General features: G+C 42.0%; 1 protein-coding gene across 13 annotated transcripts in view; it reads right to left on the minus strand.

Annotated features, from left to right (window-relative positions):
* MYOCD (myocardin) overlaps positions 1-16,119 on the minus strand; it is a 179,229-nt gene that overhangs the window by 14,504 nt on the left and 148,606 nt on the right. For 5 of the 13 annotated variants that reach the window (XM_066614683.1, XM_066614681.1, XM_066614682.1 and 2 more), the window contains 7 exons: positions 11,753-11,818; positions 10,742-10,790; positions 7,487-7,545; positions 7,351-7,406; positions 5,279-5,354; positions 3,670-3,879; positions 1,887-2,062 (listed from right to left, as the gene is read on the minus strand). In XM_066614683.1, coding sequence (XP_066470780.1) covers positions 1,887-2,062; positions 3,670-3,879; positions 5,279-5,354; positions 7,351-7,406; positions 7,487-7,545; positions 10,742-10,790; positions 11,753-11,818 — 692 coding nt within the window. Of the gene's footprint in view, positions 1-1,886; positions 2,063-3,669; positions 3,880-5,278; positions 5,355-7,350; positions 7,407-7,486; positions 7,546-10,741; positions 10,791-11,752; positions 11,819-12,961; positions 13,123-16,119 lie in introns of those variants that run through there. The other 8 variants (XM_066614686.1, XM_066614694.1, XM_066614688.1 and 5 more) reach the window with 5 other exon arrangements.

Below are 16,119 nucleotides of genomic sequence, written 5' to 3' on the forward strand. Positions count from 1 at the left end.
TTTCTTATCCCCTTGAGGGGGCTGATCCATCTGGTGACTCTTTTTGCCCTCCCACAATACCCAGAAATGTATTTCTGTGTAGTGGTAAGAAACAGCACTGAACAGCAATTCTTCATAGCATCACAGATATCCCAATCCGATGGGCTCGTAGAGCTGATAGAACCAGTGTTCTGCCAGCACTCTGACTTATGGTCCTCATAAAAAACACTCCAGCAGTGCGTGGAGTTGCGCACTATCAGAGCACCAGTGGAACGGCAAGAGCCTTTCTGTGCCTATTGGAAGATTGTTCCGGACCCACTGAGGCAGGTAGGATGAGGTGGGGGGAGGGCAGAACCGGGGTGGGGGGTGGAATGGGGTGGCGACGGGCAGGGGAAGGGTGAATTTGATCCAGGAAGGGGGCGGTAGCAGTGGCTACCGAATTCTAGCCCCCTTCCAGGCCCGATCCTGCAGTGGGGATGCACATGCACCTGCAAATTCACTAACACAGGGCCAAGTAGATCCCCCTGTGCTTACCCCCAGGTAAGGGAACAAATGTTATCTCACTCAGTGGAGACTTCTGCAACTGCAACTGTAGCCATTTTGGTGTTTTTGCATTGGAGGGGGCGGGGAGAATAGCATTAGGTTGTAAGTGTTACAATTCCATAATCCAGCTAGCATGTAGAAACTGCAGTGCACACACTATATTCAACATGAAGTAACTCATAGAGGTAAGTAGTGCTTGTACTAACCAAACCAAGACTCACTATGAATGCCTGAAATAATTTACCTGATACATAAACATTCCAACTTTTGATCTTCCTATAGCCAGAAATGGTAAGAAATAGGAATACAAATTTGCAGTTGGGATCCTGAATTCTTACAGAAATGTTACACAGTACAAGAACAGCTTGAACAAAGATGTGTGAGTGCTACTGCCAAATCATCCTGAAGATCTTCATGATGCAATATAGAGTCTACGTATAACTATTTTAAAAAACCCAATAAAAAGTATCTAGGAGACCCTCATTTCTCATACTTCATCCTAATCAATCAGCATTTGTGTTGGGGATTCAGGACTCCCCTGCTGTACTGTTTCTGCACAGCTGAAACCCATCACATTTATCAGTCTGGTGTTATTAGGGAAACCAAATGGATGATCATTGGGCTCCCTGCCACAAGTGCTTGGAAAATGAAGGTGCCCCATGCAAAGTACATAGTGTAACAAAGCTGTCAGAATGGAGGAGGGCAGCCCAAGCCAAGAATATGTCGTGTTCAGGTTAACAATGTCTTGGGATCCTTTGCAGGACACCTCAGCGTTTTATGTAACCACCAGAGGCTGACCTCACAGCTGACTTCGTCCACTGGCTACAATATGTTCAAGGATTTGGGCATGAATTGCTGCTTTCACCCACAGCTGGAGCTTGCTCTACCTATGGAGGAGAGGAATCTTCCTTTTCTCAAACAGCCATTTTTTTGAATGGAAGCTCCTGCATTGTTTTTTAATATTGGAAACTGACTCGAGGTGAATGCAAACAAACTTTTTATACCAGTAGGACTAATCTGGGAATCTTCTTGCTGCACTTAATTGAAATCTACTTTTCTACTCAACAATGGCATTCTGAAAAAGATGTACACTCATCTGTAGGAGTTCAATTATATCTGTGAGTCAGGAAACCAGTGCTGATTGGCCCCAAGCTTTCCAGAATGCACTGCTTCCATTGGTAAGAGCACCAAGCTGGGACAAGGAGTGCTGCAACTAATCAGAGCTAAAGGAAGCAATGTTATGACGTATAAGTGTATTACTGAGGTATTACTGTAACCCACTAAACTCAGTGGAACACAAATGGATTGGGCTTTATGGCTGTCACTGATGTGAACTGTCCACAGAAACAAAGACTGTGTTCTACCTGAGTTGTCACTGGTATTGAGGGAAATGCTGTTTCTGAATTTTTGGTTCCTGCTGCTGACTCAGTGGATCCCTGGGAATCCTCACTTCTGATCTGCTCTAGGGATATTCCATCATTGCTACTGTCTTCTTCAAAAGTGAACGCATCTGAGGATTTAGAGAAGTTTGCTTGGGTACCTTAAGAAAGAACAAACACATACAGTGATGGCTTATCAGGAGAGCTGCAAATGGCAGTGAGTACAAGATGTACAAGTAGCAAAATAGGCAAGTGGAAGATCTTGACATATGACATTGTTCTCATGTGACAATTTTTTCCTCCCACTGGATAAACAAAATGCCATGTGTGAAGCTGCCCTTAAATTTAGCCATAACACGAATTGCTCAAGCCCAAAAGAAAGTACCCAGCCCCCCCCCCCAAATGCAGCAAATCTCAACACAATTGCCAAGAATTCAATTGAGAAATATCACAAAAGTAATTAACGATAAGGAATGATGGGGGTCCTAAAATTACTTGCTAAAAAAAATTAAGCAAAATTAAGCAATTCAAGTACATGTCCCCCAAATATCTTGCTTTTATAAAAGAATTTATTTTAAGCTCCACTGTAATATATGCAGACACAATGTGCTGAGTACATCACTGTCAAGCTCAAGTTCCTTGAAATTTTATTTAAAGTGCAATCCCATGCATGTTTACTTGGAAGAAAGTCCTGTTGTGTTCAGTGAGACTTACTCCCAGGAAAGTGTGCACAGGATTGCAGTGTCAGTTTCCTACTAGATTTGGATTCTTCAACTGAAACTATACACATATTTCCAGGATAAACTGTACAGCCATGAAGTTGCTTACTTTGAGAGAGAAAAAAACCAAACTATAATTTTGTGTACTGTACATGGTTTTTCTGGAACTACTATATTCTGTACACTCTCTCTCTCTCTCTCTCTCTCTCTCTCTCTCTCTCTCTCTGTGTGTGTGTATGGATGCTTCTTATTTTATGTAGAATTTCACAACTCTCAACAATGTAATTGATTTTTTCTTGTTTCCAAAAGCATCATCTCTCAGTTCAATTTATTTCTTGATAGGCTCAAAACTTTGCTCGTTGTTGGTGAGAATAGCTTCATGAAACTCAGCAAGTATGTGACCCTAAAACACACCATCTCAGTTAAGCAAAAAGTTATGGTTTGTGAGTGCCCCTTTTTGAAATTTTCATCCAGCAGCCTGCTAGAAGAAAGCAGGAAAGGACTCTTTATGTGACCAATTTTGCTCCCTCGAGAATCAAGGTGTGGCTTATGCCAGATGATACTTTTCTGCCACTCAGCATACTCAAGGAGCCCTGCAAAGTGTTCCAGTGCAATATCCCGCAATCTAGCAGGCAAAAGCGCTTGACCTTTGGCTTCTGCTGATAAGTAAAGTGCTGGGAAAGACAGGCTCTATCACAAAAGCCCCAGGAAGGCTGGAAGATGGAGGGTGAGCAGTGGAAGGAAAGAAGATTCCTGTGGTACACTGTAATCTTTCCAGGGCCACGTCTGGCTTTGATCAAGTGTTTTCCTGCTCAGCTAGCTAAGAGATGTGCTGGATTGGAGGGACAGGCTGAGGCTGAACCATGAGCAGAATGCCAGAATCCTGCCTGCTCATCAACACGAATCCATGTTCCCCGTGGAATTTGTTCCACTGGCATTCCCATGGAGAGTGAAAAAAAGACAAGGGGAAAGGCTGTCTTTACAATGTGCCCTAAGCACAAGGATATTCAAGTAGTACTGGAGATGTTTGTTTGTCTTCCTGGTCCTACCTTTGATGGCCTCTTTCACTGCTGAGTCTACAGGAATGATATTCTTCTCCACCAACTCCAGAGGACCTGGCCTCAGAGCGATTTTTTCATTCAGGTTGTCTGCAAGACGAGCTCTTTTGAGTTTCATCTGAGTAACTTGAATCGATCCCTCTGCAGCTGAATCTGTAAACAGTTGAAATAGCAGTTCTTGTCCACAGTAACCAGCATATGCTGTAGGTACAGAATATAGAGTAGCTATTCTCTTATCTTTGAGTGCTGTTTAACAAATGGGCTAAGTTTCAGGTAAGAAAAGCTATAACTGAGAGGAAAACATCTCAATTCTGTTACAAAAATGAACCGAGATGCTACTGTTAACACAAAGCATCCCAACAGAACCATATGACATCTGCTTATATTTAAACAAGAAGCTAACCCATTGCTTGCCACATCATAGCAGTGATTTAGAGCAGGGCTGTCCAAACTTTTTGGCACAAGGCTCACATTGCATATCTGATACAGTGTTGAGAACCAGAAAATAAATGAGTAATAGCCTATGTAACAAACTACGATGTAAATCTCAAACTTTTTTGTCTCGGTTTCTGCTCCGTTTTAAGTTTAACTAATATTATATTTATATTTATATTCCAGGTCTCTCGGCATCGGTATGTATCTCATTCAGCCACGAGAGGTGCAGAATGTAATGCAAAGTAATGGGATAATTTGTTTGCATTACATTGCATTACATTCTGCACTTCCAGCGACTGAATGCAATATATACCTGGAAGAGCATCTTTTGAGTTATTTTTGGCCCTTAGAAGCTGGGGAACGTCATGAGCCAGATAAAATTCTCCCGAGGGCCAGATTTGGCCAACAGGATGTCCTAGGGTTTGGACATCCCTGATTTAGAGTGTGCCTGTACAGGAGCTTGTCCTACTGCTGGTTTGACACACTCATTCAATTTAAACAACATGCTGGGTTAACCTATCTGTACAGGGTCTTGTGCAACTCAACAGCACAGTTCAAAGATGATCAACCAATGCATCAGCTTCTTCATGTGCAGTATTTGCACATCAGTATGGTTTCCATCTATTCCACAGATTGCTGGCATGTAAGCACTGTGCAGGTTGGGTCAGGTACTTTACATATGATCCTGGGCAATGTGTAACTGTATGCAGGTGAAATAATTTTTGATGGTCTTGTTTAAATGGGGCCTCAAGAAATAAACCAAAAGCACAAGTAGTAGTCTCAGAAAATGGATGTACTGTAGGATTTGCATATGCCAGCCATGTTCATATAGCAATTACCTCAGCCAGGTCCAAACAAAAAATCCACTGTGGACAGAGAAAAATGCTTTTGGATAAAGAATATTATTATGCAGACATTAAAGGTGCTTTTGCACATCTGAAACAGGAATCCAAGAGAACCGAGAGCCTGGCTAGTCCATTGCTTGCATCAGTATTGAGAGTTGGGTGCTGTCTTTAAAACGGTGTCATAAATATCTTCTGTGGTTGGATTGTGACAGCTACATGAAGTATCCACAGAAAAGCTGGAAGGAGTAGCAGGGCTCTGGCCACATAGGAGACAAGCTATGGAAGCTTTTAAGAAAGGAGTACAATGCAGCCAGACTTACCCTGTAAAATGTGCATATCAACCAGTTCAGAGTGCTTAGGTCTGTTTCGGATCTTGTGCTTTAAATAATCTTCAGTCTATAGAACATAAAAGAATGGACATTGTTACATCTCTGGCTTGACTTTCATTAGGTAATACTGGTCTAGCTGCCATTAGTTTTATTTAGCATTTTGTTCTGCACTTTCAAACAAATTCTCTGTAACCCCTTCAAAATTTCCCTGAATATGGAATGCTTATTGGTTACGAATTAGATTTTTAAGGCTCTGTTTCCATAACTTTCTCAGAATGGAAATTACCTATAACTGGTGAAATACTAAGGACCACTTTAGAATATATGGTTGTAAACTCAAACAAATAAGTGGCATTCAGTTCTGCTTATAGCACACATAAATGAAAGCCCTGCCCTCCAGTCTCCAGTTTCACAGTTTCGTGAGATGTGCTTTCACCAAATTTCAAGCTGGTTTTCCTTCATTCCCTCTAAAATAACCACCTAGGAAATGCTCTCATGTTTTCACCCACTACTTTCAAGGAAAGCTTAGTATATATTTTTGATTCTACTTCTGCTCTGTGAAGGAATCCAGTTTGGGGCTTTCAACTCATATAATCCTTTTTCTTCCAGGCAACCAGCCAGTAGAAGTCTTTGAAGAGAGACAGTGAGATATTAACCTGTGCCTGAACATTGAAATATACAGCACTTCAAAGATACTTCAGATTACTTGAAGTTTCCTAAGCACATTAATTTTTCAGAGGGGGCTATAGATCCTTACATTAGCTCTGAATTTTTGCAGGACACTCAGAGAAAGTAATGTAATATGGGCATCTTCCTACACATGCCTCATGGATACACTTGCACATGGAGAATTTTGAAAAGAAGTCCACATATTTCTCTGAACATGGGGGCTGGAGGATGACCTGAATATCTCGCCTCCTTACGGAAATCAGATTACTCCACTCACTGATCTCATGTAGATTAACCTGATTACATTGTGCAATGAATTCAGAGAAAAGCAAATAAGACTGTGAAACTTCTCATGAAATGGACTGGGTAAACAACAGTGACCCACTACAGGGCATTCTGGGAGCATATGCTCTGACAAATTTTAGGTTTCCAAGGTCTTCCCAGCCTTGCCGCCTTTGTCCTTTAACTGGAGAAGCCAGAGATCAAACCCAAGACCTCATACAAGCAAAGGATGAGCTTTACTAAATGAGCTATAAGCTTGTCTCATGTTTCTTCTCTAGCAGCACTCGGTTTGATATGAATCACTTGGATCTAGATCAGGAGCAGGCAAACATTCAGCTTTAGGGCTCCTGGACCTTTAACAATGGTGTAGATGAAGACCTTTCAGCGGTGCAGCTTGTCATGATTGCCACAGGGTTCCCATACTGCCACTCATAATGTGGGAAGTGAGTCACAGACACAGCAGCTACATGATGAGATCACTAGACCTTTTGTCTCCACAGTAGTGTTGTTGCTTATAGCATCAATGCAGAGGAATGGCAGCAGCAAGCCAAAAATCTGCTCGATATGAGCCCTGTCTACAGTGGATGGGAACTGTGGGGCAAAGAAGGCTTGGGAATGTGTAGAAATTCCCCTAAATGTGACCTGATCATCAGCTCCTCCACTTTTGAGGGAAGAGAGGAAAATGGTCTCTTAACCTTATCTTTGCCATTAGCTCTGATTAACAGTGCCTAAACTCTGCTTGATAACAGGTGCCAGCAAGAGCCAGAGCAACTGATCAACAGTCCACAGGCACTTTGCATGTCAGAAGGGAAGGGTAACAGATTCAAGGCAAAAGGTTCCATTTCAGAAGTTTTTCTTTGCCAAACACAAAACATCAAAGTGTCTCATCTGGTACATTCCAATTCCCAAGTTGGAACATTCCGAAATGCTATTGCATTGCTTTGTTCCATGCAGAATATATAGGAACAGCACCGGCTGGAATGCAATCTATGAGTATAATATTCATTCAAGTGTCTGCACGTGGCTTCTCTGACTCCTCAAAATTCTAAGCAGACTATTATCCAAAGTGATGCCATCTCCACCCACCCGCACAGATGCCTGCTCAGTGTTACCTTAGCTCTCTCCAACCTCTTCTTTTGCTCATGGAAGGCAGAGGGACTTTTCAATGCTACAATCAGAAACAGACACAAAATCAGCATCATGCAATTTTTGAAGCAGAGTTCTATTAAAACCTCTTTACTGCATTACTTAAAATAAATGTAGAACCCCTGCAGACAAAGTCCCAGTCTCTATCACAGATCAGGCTGCTGAAAGAGAAACAGAGAAGGCAGTGAAACAGTGCAAAAAAGATACAGATGATAGCCTCAGGAAAAGGAAGTTAGGGGTTGAATGGAGAGGTCTTAGAATTGGGAGTTATCTTGATTAGAGATGTGTGTGCACGTGTTTACCCATGCACATGCCAGTGGAAAAGCACAGCCTGCTCTGAAGAGGAAGAGAGAGATGCATCCAGGGGCTTTGCATGCTAGTTTTTTTGTTTTTTTCTTTCCAACAAACGTTTAATTTGTTCTTGAGCAATGCATGGCACATTCATTTGTTTGGGAGAATGTCCCATTGATTTCAGTGGAATTAGGCACCTAGGATCACAGCCTAGGAAGATCTAATTGTGAAGTGTTCCACTGGTGAAGTTCAGCCAGGTCTTTAAAATGTGCTAACAAAACATGAGCCCAGGTCTTATTTTGTCACATAGGTGTAGAATTAATGCCAATCAGAGGAGACAATACTGGGCTAGGTGGATTACTAATCTAAGGCAGCTTCATATATGGTCAGAAAACCTGATCAACATGTTCCAATTCTCTTCTTCCCCAGTCAAGATTGATTAGTATCTCACCTGGAAATCTCCCTTCACTATAAACTTCTTAGCACTGTCTCCCATCAAGGGGAAGCTGTCCCTGTATTCTTGTAGGCATGGTAAGGAAATTTTGGTCAGAACTCTTAGCATAGTTGAGTTTTGCTCTCTTAGGGTCCAATCCTATCCAATTTTCCAGCACTGGTGCAACCGCAATGCAGCCTCAAGGTAAGGGAACAAATGATCCCATACCTTAAGGAAGTCTCTGTGACTGCTGCCCCACCACAAGATGCAGTGCATGCCCCACTGGCACAGCTGCACCAGCACTGGAAAATTGGATAGAATTGGGCCCTGAGGCTGTAATCCTACGCACATTTTCCTGGGAGTAAGCTCCACTGAACTTAATGGAATTTACTTCTGAGTAGACATGCATAAGATTGTGCTGTCAGTCATTTAGGAGTCTTGCTGCTTATTCCATGCAGCATGAGAGCAAAGCCTTTGTCTTCCCAAGTCTATTTAAAAGCACCTATATAGCTGAAGTGTAGCTTACTTATATAATGAAAGTTGTCCAGAATCCAAAAATAAGAATTGTGGACAAAATTCAGGTAACAGGTAACAGTTTTACAGCCCAGCTCTAACCACACCTTCTTGGGAGTAAGCCCCGATGACTCTAATGGGACTTACTTCTGAGTAGAAAGGCATAGGATTGAGCTGTTCATAAGCACCCAATTATTATCATTGTTTTTGTACACATGTGACTAGGAGCACACTCAAACTATGGGACTGGAAAATCAAAAGAACTCTAGTTTGAGTTATTGCATGCCCACATTTTTTTCAATAAGAAAAAAAGACAACCCCACCAAAACAACTTTTAACAACTGACTTCTCTACTGCCTACATGCCGATTGTTACCTCCTTTCTTTTAATGGATTTGTTGTCAGAGCTAATGAGTCACTTTGCATTGACGTAATTGGGTGAGCTAATTTATTGTTTGGCTCTTGCAGTTGACTGGATCCTGAAACAGGGTCACTATTTTTTTTTTTTTGCAGAAAGCACAAAACCTAGTCACCAAACTTATGAAGTGCCGGACAGTGCAATCCTATGCGCAGTTACCTGGGAGTAAGCCCCATTGAATATATTGGTACTTACTTCTGAGTAAACCTGCATAGGATTACAATGTACAATGCAGATAGTGCAAAAAAGAAAAGTCAGAGAATCTAGGGTAGCACACAGAGAAAGCCGGCTGCTAAAAAGCAGGGTGAGGTATAAAATGCATTCTCATACGTTTCAAAGATCCAGAAACCCCCTCGTGCTTCCCAAGTTTACAGTCACAAAAGCTGGCATCATGGTGCGGTGGTCTAGTGAGCAGTTATTGGAATGGGGAGAAGTGCTTTGATAGAACCCCAAATAAAAGGAAAATACAGGGAAGAAAGTTGTCATTCTGCACAGCCCAGTTCATGCACACTATAACACCCTAAAGTGATGCAGATTCATGACCAATGACAAACACAAAACAAGAGAAATCTTTGCCAAGAGAAATTCTGTGGGTTCCGTATTCCACCAAACAAATGAAAGGGATGGATAGCATCAATCATGTTACAGCTTCAGGTACGCCCATGGCATTCATTAGCCTGCACACTGGATATGATCAACTGCAGCTCTCTATCTGCCTAGTATGCACACGGTCATGCATGGTGGCTCAAAAGGTAAGGCAGTGATGAGGCATCAAACGAATCAACGGTATGTCTCCCTATGACATATGAATATGAACTTTCATCTGCTTAGGATACTTTTCTGAAAATGCATGAGGGGATATAGCTAGAAAATACCCAAAGCCCCATGATGAAATGATCATTAAGCTTGTCTATTCTGATATTTAAAAAATGCACCTATTTGCTTGTTTCTTGCCTGCTTTTCTGCATACTTTTGCAAAATGCAAATAAGGAGATGCCATGTCCCTTTATTTCATTTGTGATGAAGCCCATGGTCAAAATTATGGGCTCTAGGAAGAATCGTATTTGGGAGAGTGGTGGTGAAGTGTGAGATGAAGGTCCATTGTCTGGTTTGGTGAAGAACTGGGAGGCAGGTCTTGAAGTTGGTCGAGACTCACTTCTGTGGCCTAAAGTGAACAGTGTTATTTCTCCTCGTATATCCCTTGTCATTTTCTTTCTACTTCTGTTTGAGAAATAAAATGCCTTTTAGGGGGTAAACTAACAACTTTTATGGCGTGTCAGATCATCTCCTGACAGTTGGCAAACACCAGTGACACCTCATTTTTGCAGAGCCATGACAGTTAATTCTGATAGCAGAATAGGAATAAAACTGCCAAGAACTCTGGGCAATACATTAAATAAACAGTCTTCGTGGATCCGCTCTGTAATATTTCACATGCTGTACCTGTACTACATACACTGAAATGCCTTATGAAGATGCATTCATGCACCATTTGTACGGAAGCGACAGACATTCCATGCCAGCGATGTAGAACCTTTAGCAGGAGGTGAATGAATATAGAAGCAATAGCAGAAGTTAACACCGTGCTGCACCCAGAGGCTTAAGCACTAGCTGTGGGTGGCTCCAGAGTCAGTGGGAATCAGTGGAAAGAGCACTAGGGATGGGAGACCTGGATTCAGATCCTAGTTTGACCATGGACTCACTGGGTGGCCTTGGGCAAGGTGTTATCTCTCTCAGTCTCAGTTTCCCCATCTGCAAAACATTGGAATAATAGTGACCTACCTCATAGGGTTTCTGTGACATGCCCTCTGCACCTTAAATGGGCCACATAAACAATACAGTCTACTTCAGGAATACGCAGCACTCAAATTACAGGAAGGCCTGAAGAGCCCTGACACCCTAACCCTTTGCACTGCACTCATTAGCTACTGTGCTTAGAAGGCTACAGGGGAGCCTGTTTATCTAAAATGAAGGGGGATGGAGATCAGAAGTCAGGGTCTGTGGATTTGAATGAGACCCCCCCCCCCATAATTTAAGCCTGGAATTAAGCCTCCTGAAGTGCTCTTTCTCTGTCTCTCCCTGTCTCCCCCTCTTTTGGAAGTCTGCTAGCAATTGTAGCAAATTGATCTTTAGGGTTAAACCGTTGCTTCGTAGTGACGATATCTAGTGCGAAATTAGCAAGGGAGAATCAAGAGTTAAATTTCCTCTCTATGCTGTGATCCTGATAAAAATCACAGCTCCTACACATGGATAAAACGAAGCCTGTAATTGCATAATGCTGCATTTAGTGTCATGTGTAGCTTGGCCCCCTAGAATCTGGTTCTTTTTTTTTTTTTAATTTTAAAGAAAGTCTTCTACATCTTAATAGCAACTTCAAAAACAAGCTGAATATGTGATGGCAAAAATTCCAAATGGTGGTTAGCACTAACCCAGTCACCCAACTCAAATTATTATGTATTGTTCCTAAAAGTGGATAACATTGCAACAGGGTTACAATCCCCCCAGGACACGGAAGTCCACATTCCTCCTTCTTTTAGAAGAGTTTATTTCTGCACCATGCCAGAATCATGTGTGGGCTAAAGTGGTACACCTGTAGAGACCTGCCTTGTCTTTATGGAAAACAATGATAGTCACCAGTAGGGTGATACTGTACTGACGAGCCCTCAACTGAGGCTATCTGGGCAGTATCTAAAGAGAGAATCGAAAGTACTCACGTGGCATGATTCCCTGGTTGGCGAGCTGCTCTCGGCTTCTTCGCTGCTGCAGCCGCAACTGTAAAACTGGGAGAGAATGCGTCTTTCAGGAAGGGACCTCTAGCTTCTGTCACAAATAACTCCAAATCTTTCGTACGAGACCTTGTGCTCTGCTGCTACAGAGGAAGGCTCAGAGCTGTATCATACGCAGATAGTTACAACAGCAGTTTAGTTCTTCCCCATTACTGTAATGATGAAATTTTCTTTCTGGTTAGGACTAAGCTAATTAATCTACAGTCGGTCAACTGACCATTTCCCCTTCCCTACTGTCCCCCTCCCACAGACTGAAGTAAAACATTTGCTAATTTTTGAACAAAGTAAAGTTTGCAACTAATTTTGTGAAGCAGCAAAAAGACGTGAATATGAATTGAACTACCTTACTTATTAAAGTAACAGGGTATCAGAGTAAATGCTTTTTTCTGTTTCATTTGGCATACCAACCTATGGTTGCACATGTTATTAGGAGGTGATAGAAGAGAAGGTTTTTGCAACAGTTTCCTCCCACAAGGTCACAAAAAATGGTTCAGAAAAGCATTACAAAATTGTTTCAGGTCTGGAAAACATGGTTCATAGATATATGTGCAGTCCTATTAGTTTACAAAAGAAATGGGAAATAAAGAAAAGATTGCAATAACCTTGAGCATGCAATTAAGAAAGGAATTATAAATTATAGCTCTGCTTGCTCCGATAAATAAAGCCAATATGGGATCCACTAGGTTAAAATTCTAGACAGCTCAAACTAAGCCTGGAAATGAAAGGATGTATTTTAAATAGTAAGACAGACACTGGATCAACCTGTGTAGCAGTGAAACATAGTATTTGAGACTTGGGCCCTTTCAATGTAAGAGTGAATTTAGCTCAAAACAAAGGTCTGTCCTAGAAGCTAGGGCCTCTCACGTATGGGAGGTCCATCTGACCTCTACCATGTTTGCCTCTTTACAGTGACCTTACCATGCCTGTGTTGCATGCCCTTACTTGAGGATGGTAGCAAACGCATCAAGCCTATTGAGTCACAAAATATGTATACACATACATTTCTCTTCCATCCAATATTCATTAATTTTTATTCATTTCTTAACCCTTTCAAGGGTTAAGAAAAAAAGATTTTCTTAAACCCTTTAGAAACAATTGGTATACCATGTTTCAAATGTCTAGCTCAGTGGTTCTCACCCTTTTTAGCCCAGGACCCACTTCAGAGAATGACAATCTGTCTGGGGTCCACCAGAAGTGATGTCAGCAACCTGGAAGTGAAGTCATAGCCAGGAATGACATCATCAAACAGGTGAAGTGATATCACTGATGTCAGAGCCGGAAGTGATGTAATCAAGCAGGAAGTTCTTGCCTAGAAACTCAAACTGTAAATGACAAGAGACAGTATTCTAGCTCAGAAGCTTCTTCCAATTCTCCCTGCCCTTGCTACCATTGTTTGAACTATCAAGCAAAAACTAAAACATCTGAAACAAAATATTTACTACTGTTTTTATTTCTGTCTTTATTTACAAAATCTCAAACTACTTCTTGTATTGCGCTTGCAACTAACAAACATTGATGTGACTATTGAAACTGTGCTCAGCATTAGCCAGAAACAAGTGCACCCTACTCATGCACCTCAAGACAAGAAGTAGCTTGAGCTTTTGTAAATAAAGGAAATAAAAACAGTAGTTTTCCCTCAGAAGGAAGATAAGCAGGGACACTTCCCCTCATCTCCCCCAAACCTAAGCACGTCTACTCAGAATTGACTCCCATTATTGGCAATGGGGCTTACTCCCAGGTAAGAGTAGACAGAATTGCAGCCTAAGAGAGAAGTAAGAAGAGGGGAAGGGTGCACATCAGAGAAGCGGCTGGGGGAACAGCACTCTCCCTGGGTGCTCCCGCTCACATGCCAGGCTTGCCCTCCCTCCTCCCCCACCTCCTGGGTGCTCTCTTGGCAGCCAGGCAACCAGGGATCCGCCCTCACCCCAGCAAAGATATAAAGAGAGGACGTGCTAGCCAGGGCAGGAAAGGATCGCGGCTTCCAGGCAATTTCAGAGAAGGAGAGAGGTCATGATGCAGAGGATGAGAATGGCAGTGGGGTGGCGGCGGCGGTGATGCTGCTTTCAAGCAGGCTCACAAGAGGGGAGATCATGTGGGTCTGCTCTACTCTCCCAAGCCCTGTGTTCAGGTCTCCACGTACACTCTCCAGGCCAGTCCAGCTGTGGGGGGGGGGGCACTGCTCTGTCTTGCAACCCTGAGGCAGCGCATCCTGTCAAGGCAGCCAAGCTGACAAAGGTTGGTGGGGAGAAGCCTGGCTGGCTGCAATTGGCCCCCCTGAGGGGAGCCTCCAAGTGCAGAGGGAGGTCCAGCTGGAAGGCAGCAGCACGCTTTCTGGGGAAAAGCGGCATGCTGCTTTCTTTGCACATGTGCAAGCCGCTCTTAGTCACGTCTCAATGCCGGGAAGCTTAAAATGGCGACGCCCAGGCTCTGCCCACTTCCAAAATGGTGCTGCCTAGGTCTTTTGCCATCTTCCAAGATGGCTGCCACCAACTTCTTGCGACCCACCAGAAATTGGATCGCGACCCACCAAGTGGGTCCCAACCCACAGTTTGAGAACCACTGGTCTAGCTAATATCCTCTGTTATAACTATACATGTTTCCTATCAGTGATTTATTAGATAACTGAATAGCATCATTCAGATTTTTCACACATTAATGGATCGAGATAGAACATGTCCAAAATGTTAAAGCATCTCAGCCTTGGAATCAGCACAGGATTGAACATGGAGCTATTCCTTTTCTATCACTACCAGATCTTCTGAAGATCTGAAAACAAAATTATCCCAATTTCCACTAACAATCCCTAAGAAATGAGCACTGAAGTCAAATGACTTCCTTGGGGCACCAGCACCCTCTTGAAAAGCTCTTATGATTTGTTTATGCTTGTACAGGTTTAGCATTGTAGAGGGATTAAAGCATCTGTTCATGTACTGCTTTAATCAGGAGCAGTCAAGGAACTTGCAGACTTAAGAGATGTCACTTCAGCAGGAGAACAGGAGGAAGGAGACAGAGAGCTGGGGGATGCTAAAGGCCTGGGTTTTTCAGAAACTGTGGCCTGTTTTCTGTGGTCTCAGGAACCAGATGCAAAGATTTGACACCACTAAAACATACCGCAAATACATCAAAATATTTCTCTTTTACTGCCAAGCTCAGTCTCTCCAATCCTAGAAAAAAGTCTTATGTTTAGATTAGCCACATAGGCTACAATCCTATTCATACTTACCTGGGAGTAAGCTCCACTGACTATAATGGGTTTTTTTTTCTCTGAGTAGACATGCAAAGAATTGGACTCTCAGTTCTTTAATTTTAACATCTGTACACTAAACACATGTGCTTGGAAGGAGGTCCCAGAAATTTCATTGGCATTTATTTCAAAGCGAGGGATAACAGAATTGTAACCCCAGATTTGCAGAATTTCTAAGATGCATTTTTTTAAAATTCCAATTTATAGGGGAGTTGCTACCTACATAGCTAAAGATATTATGTATTATTTTCTTTAAGAAACAGAATTTCAATTTCTGATACTTTTGTAAATTACAACAGAATTTCTGATACTTTTCTAAATATGAATTTGCCAGTATTTTTTGCTTGTGGAATTTTTTTTTAAGATTTCTTTATTCTCTGTGTTTAAAGAACAAAGCTTGAATAAGAAGAAATAAGATTGAAGGGGATAAACAACAAATATATAGAAGGAATAAATGGAAGAAATAAATTCATCTCTCTCATATTTTCCAACAGCTGAAGAAACTATTAGACCATTGATCAATGGAACAAATGTAAGCCCTTTCATGTAGTAACGAGGAAAGGTTCAGTCATTTTTATCTCGTGTATATGTAATACCCCAACGAGACAATGCAACAAGATGGCAGAGGGTAGTGAATAAACAGTTAAAAGCATATAAGGTTGAGAGTTGAAAACTTACTGTGGGTGGTTCTTTTGTAACAATTTGGATTAATAATTGATATTAGTGCTGCCTTGAGCTTATGCGAAACATTTTCCCTACATTTTTGACGGCTTCAAGAATCTGCCGTTGCTAGAAGAGCCCATGTTTTACAGCCTTACTGTCCTCTGGTTTCTGCCAGTTTACTGGCAAAAACTTTTAGAAAGCAAAATTGGCCTCAATAACTTGCTTCACATAAGATGGAAAAAAGAGAGTTTTGCAGCAGTCCTAGTTGATATGTATCCACCATTTGCCATCTTGCTTTGTTTTCGTGAACGTGTGCCATGAAGACGTCTGTGCAAAAATACTTTTTAGCTTTGCTGTGTCTCTATTTGTCTAATTTAAAACAAAAACA

The sequence above is a fragment of the Tiliqua scincoides genome, chromosome 2 (assembly GCF_035046505.1).
Source record: "Tiliqua scincoides isolate rTilSci1 chromosome 2, rTilSci1.hap2, whole genome shotgun sequence".
NCBI lineage: Eukaryota > Metazoa > Chordata > Lepidosauria > Squamata > Scincidae > Tiliqua > Tiliqua scincoides.